Source organism: Penaeus monodon, chromosome 10 (assembly GCF_015228065.2).
Source record: "Penaeus monodon isolate SGIC_2016 chromosome 10, NSTDA_Pmon_1, whole genome shotgun sequence".
In the NCBI taxonomy this organism is placed as follows: domain Eukaryota; kingdom Metazoa; phylum Arthropoda; class Malacostraca; order Decapoda; family Penaeidae; genus Penaeus; species Penaeus monodon.
In genome coordinates, this window is record NC_051395.1 from 31814007 (window position 1) to 31819006 (window position 5000).

At 34.5% G+C, this 5000-nt stretch overlaps 1 protein-coding gene across 1 annotated transcript in view; it reads right to left on the reverse strand.

Moving 5' to 3' along the window:
* Positions 1-5000, reverse strand: part of LOC119578015 (protein takeout-like) — a 35482-nt gene that overhangs the window by 1075 nt on the left and 29407 nt on the right. The window contains exons 3-5 of the mRNA XM_037925724.1: positions 3945-4092; positions 2070-2203; positions 1305-1457 (exon numbers count right to left, since the gene is read on the reverse strand). Coding sequence (XP_037781652.1) covers positions 1305-1457; positions 2070-2203; positions 3945-4092 — 435 coding nt within the window. The remainder of the gene's footprint in view (positions 1-1304; positions 1458-2069; positions 2204-3944; positions 4093-5000) is intronic.

The following is a 5000-nucleotide window of genomic DNA, read 5'->3' on the forward strand; positions in this document are numbered from 1 at the left end:
TTGGTAGGAAAATTCGGATTACTGGTAGGAAAATTAGGATGGGGATTGGTAGGAAAATTATGATGGGGATTGGCAGGAAAATTATGATGAGGATTGGTAGAAAAATTAGGATGATTGGTAGGAAAATTATAATGGTGATTGGTAGGAAAATTATGATGGCGTTGGGAGGAAGATTATGAGGAGGATTGGTAAGAAAATTAGGATGATTGGTAGGAAAATTAGGATGGGGATTGGTAGGAAAATTAGATGGTGGCGGTAATGACCGAAGAGAGGGGTGGTGTTTAGGTAATTATATGATGCTTGTAATGATGATTGCGGTAAAGAAGATGATAAAAGAAAAGGATGATGTTACGGTAATGATATCAAGGTTGATAATGCAATGATATTGGTGATAATCATAAAAGACATGCTAAAAGGTAAAGTTTAAAAAAAGGGGTTAGAGGAAAGATATCGATGCTGCTAATGTTGATAATGATGGTGGTTATCATAATGAGAGAAAGGGATGATATTAATGTAATGATGATGAAGACGGTATTTGTATTTGTAAGTTATCGATGCTGCTGCTTCTGATAATAATGTTGAAGATGAAAAAAAGGGTAAAATGTATAGCGAATGATGAAGGAAAAGGGGGTGCAGATTTCGATGCTGATGATGCTGGTGATGGTGGTGATAAAAGAGAAGGATCATGTTAAGATAACGATGATGAAAAAGTTGTTGTTTAAAGATATCGATGCTGCTGATACTGATAATAACAATAAGGAAATATTTGATCGTATGACACTCCTCCGTAATATGGGTCTAATAAAAATGGATTAAGCATAAAATAGACTTTCGTTGACTGGGGAATATTTATAGAGCCTACATTGCCGTGATTCGTTGATGGGGATTTAAAATGTGCCTCTGCCTCATATCTTTTATTAAGGCTCTATCGATTATAGCATATAAACATCTACTGTTTTTACATTGCTAGGAGATATTGATCAGTTATTAAAACGTTTCACATCTGTTCATCACATCGGTATATAAAAAACATTTACGAATCTATAACCTTATACAAGACAGCCATGTTAACATTACCCGATAAGCTATTTATAAAAAAAAAAAAAAAAAAAAAAAAGAACAACCTTCACTCAACTTCCACACCCTCAAAAATTATTTTGAAAAGAAAGAAAGAAACAAAGACATTTTTAAAAAGAAAGAAAAAAATAAACATATAAAAGAAAGAAAGAAAAAAAACAAACAAAAAGAAAAAGAGGAAAAAAAAAAAAACCAGACACAGGAATATAAGCAAAGCATAAACATACCCAGGATAGGATCCCCATTGAAGAGGTTGCTCAGGTGGAGCGAGATGTCCCGGATGTCGAAGTTGATGCGGGTGTCGGACACTCTGAGGCGCTCCTGGCCGTCGGGCCCTTGCTGCACGCTCAGCTTCCCCACTCCGGAGGCATCGATGTTGTCTGGTGAGGAGGTGGAGTGGAGTTAGCGTTTGTAATTGTTGTGGAAGTGGAACCGAGTTAGTCCTTGATAGGAGGGTGTGGACTGGAATTGAGGAAGTGGAAATGGAAGCGAGTTAGGCCTTGTAATTAGGTTGATCGTGTTAGGAGGAAGTGGAGCGGAGTTAAGGAAGTGGAAGCAGAAGCGAGTTCGTCCTTGTAATCAGGTTGGTCGTGTTAGGAGGAAATGGGCTTCCTTTTAGTGTTTGTAGATAGGTTGGTCGTGGAATTAGTGATAGCAGTTAGGTCGTGTCTGGAGGAACTAGAGAAACTGATATGAAAAGGGTAAGGAAACCACGAGAGAATACCATGGTATTATGAAGTTTATCGAGGCATTGACTGTTCTTAGGAGGAAGTAAGTAACGGATACAGGAAAATAACAAAAAAAGAACGAATAACTACACGAAATTATGATGTTAATAGGAAACAAGTGAATATAGAACAAATCATGGATGAAAATAAACACATCAAATTATGACAAATTTCGTCTTGATAAACATCTTCATAAAAAGACAATAACTTAAAAAAAAAAATACTCATAAAAAAGTAAATAAATGATAAAAAACAGAAACTCACTGAGGTTGGTCCAGAAGCTTCCAGATCCGCTCACGGGGAAGACGATGACCTGTCCCTTGAGTTCATAGAGTCCGGCCACGCGGAGTTCGGGGACTTTGAGACCCACGGAGAGCGTCAGTGCCTGCGGGTCGGCGCTGGGGAGAGGAAGGGCGTCGTCAATCAGCGAGGAGGGGAAGAAGGGAGTTGGGGAGGAGAGAGTAGAGGAGGGATGGGGGAAATGGGGCTGAGGCGTCGTCAGTAGTGTAAGGTGGGGTGAAGGATGGGGCTTGGAGGAAAGGGAGTTAGAGGGATGGGGAGGAGAGGTGTGTTGGAGAGGAGAGGGAGTCAGAGGGACGTGATGGGGAGGGATGGGATGTGGGAGAACGGGAGGGAAGGGAGGAGAGGGAGGCGGGGAGATGGGGAGGAAAGGGAGGTGGGGGAGGATGGAAAGGAGAAGGAGGTGGAGGATGAAGATGGGGAGGAAAGGGAGGGGAAGAGAAGTAGTGGGAATGAAGGGACAGGGCGATGCTAGAAGGATGGGAAGGGAGAAGAAGGAAAAAATGATAAGTGAGGTGAAGGAAGGATGGAATTGGGAAAAGTGGGAAGGGAATGAGAGAAGGATTGGGAGGAAGATGGGGGAAGGGTGGGAGGAGGGCGTAAGGTTGAAAGGAAAGTGGAAGAATGAAAGAGAAAGGGAAGAGAGGGAAAAGAAGAAGAAAGAAAGAGTTGAGTAGTGGACAGAGAGAGAACAGAGAAATGGGGAAAAATATAGATAGATAGAGATACATAGGTAGATAGAGAGAGAGAGAGAGAGAGAGAGATTGCCAGAGAAACATAAATTGTTGAATACAACCATAGATATAAAAAGATGAAATAGGAAGTGAGTATGATACCCAACATGAATACAGTATAAATAAAATATTAATTAGAATACAAACATAAACAGATTTATATCTGATGAGAATCCTTCCTGCAATTGCTATGATATCCGAAGGTTATTAACATCTAAAAAAAATATGAGCTTATCATAATCACGCAGACAAATATGCCTTGTTTGCAAAGTGACTTGCATATTTCTGTCACATCCATGGTAACAAGTAAATATATTTTTATCAGTCGTAATTCCTGTCAGTGTCATCATATTATCCTTATTATTATTATTATTATTATTATTATTATTATTATTATTATTATTATTATTATTATTATTATTATTATTATTATTATTATTATTATTATTGTTGTTGTTGTTATTATTATTATTTTATTATTATTGTTGTTGTTGCTGTTGTTGCTGCTGTTGTTACGTTATTATTATTATTAACGATATTGTTATAATTACATTATTGTTATTAGTACTAGTAGTATCATTATTATCATTATTATTATTGTTATCATTATTATAATTATTATTTTTATCATTATTATTATTATCATCATCATCATCATTATTATTCTTATCATTATCATTAGCATTCTACTCTTATTGTCATCTATGTTAGCATTACTATTATTATCATTACTATAATTATTTTTGTTATATCAATATTTCTATCATTACCATTATTATTCTCACCATTACCATTATCATTTTTATTATCATCATAATGATACTACTACATTACTAGTATTACTACTAGAAGTATCAATATTAGTATTGCTACTACTACTACTACTTCTACTACTATTACTACTACTACTACTACTACTATTAACACTAATACAACCACTACTACAGCTAATAATAATGATAACAATTAAGATAAAGATAATCGTCATCATAATCACCACAACACAAACACACAAACAGACAAACAAATTAAACAACCGCATCAAAAATAACCAAACATCACGCATCACAAATCACGCACCATATCAATTGCTCATCAAACTTACTTGACATGGGACGTGGTATAGTTGGAGAGACCTTGCACTTTCACCTGCATGAACTTCGCTTGCACATTAACAGCTCCGTCTCCTTGGCGAAAAACGATGTTGTTGATGTGCATAGGCTCCAGGATAGGCAGGCCGAGCTCGGGGATACCTGGTGGGTGGGGAGAGGGTTGAGAACCAGTGTTGCTATGGTGATTTTGCATGATTTTGTATGATTTTGTATGATTTGTATGATGATTTTGTATGATTTTGTATGATTTTGTATGATGATTTTGTATGATTTTGTATGATTTTGTATGATGATTTTGTATGATTTTTTATGATTTTGTATGATTTTGTATGATTTTGTATGATTTTGTATGATTTTGTATGATTTTGTATGATTTTGTATGATTTTGTATGATGATTTTGTATGATTTTGTATGATTTTGTATGATTTTGTATGATTTTGTATGATTTTGCATGATTTTGTATGATTTTGTATGATTTTGTATGATTTTGTATGATTTTGTATGATTTTGCATGATTTTGTATGATTTTGTATGATTTTGTATGATTTTGTATGATTTTGTATGATTTTGTATGGTTTTGTATGATTTTGTATGGTTTTGTATGATTTTGTATGGTGATTTGATTTTTTATTTTTCCCTTTTTTCTCTGTTCTGTTCCGTTTTTTTGTTTATTGTATATATATTCTTTTTGTTTATTTATTTATTTCCCTTTTATTCATCTTTTATTCATTATATATCCCTTTTATTTGTTTGTTTATTTCTTTTTTATTTATTTATTTCCCTTGCATTTATCTTTATTTATTATATTTCCTTTTTTATTCTTTTTATTCCTGTTCTAATGTATTTTTCTATTCTAGTTAGATCAGTTTCTTTCTTTTTTTTGTTATTATTATTATTATTATTTCATTATTATTATTATTTTTTTTTTTGGGGGGGGGTTATTTGTGATTGGTTTAGTTCTTTTCTTTTTCTTCTTTTTTTTTTACTTGGTCTTTTTTTTCTAAGTAGGATTCACTGTTATGTGTGATGTGAGATTAGATAAAAGGTA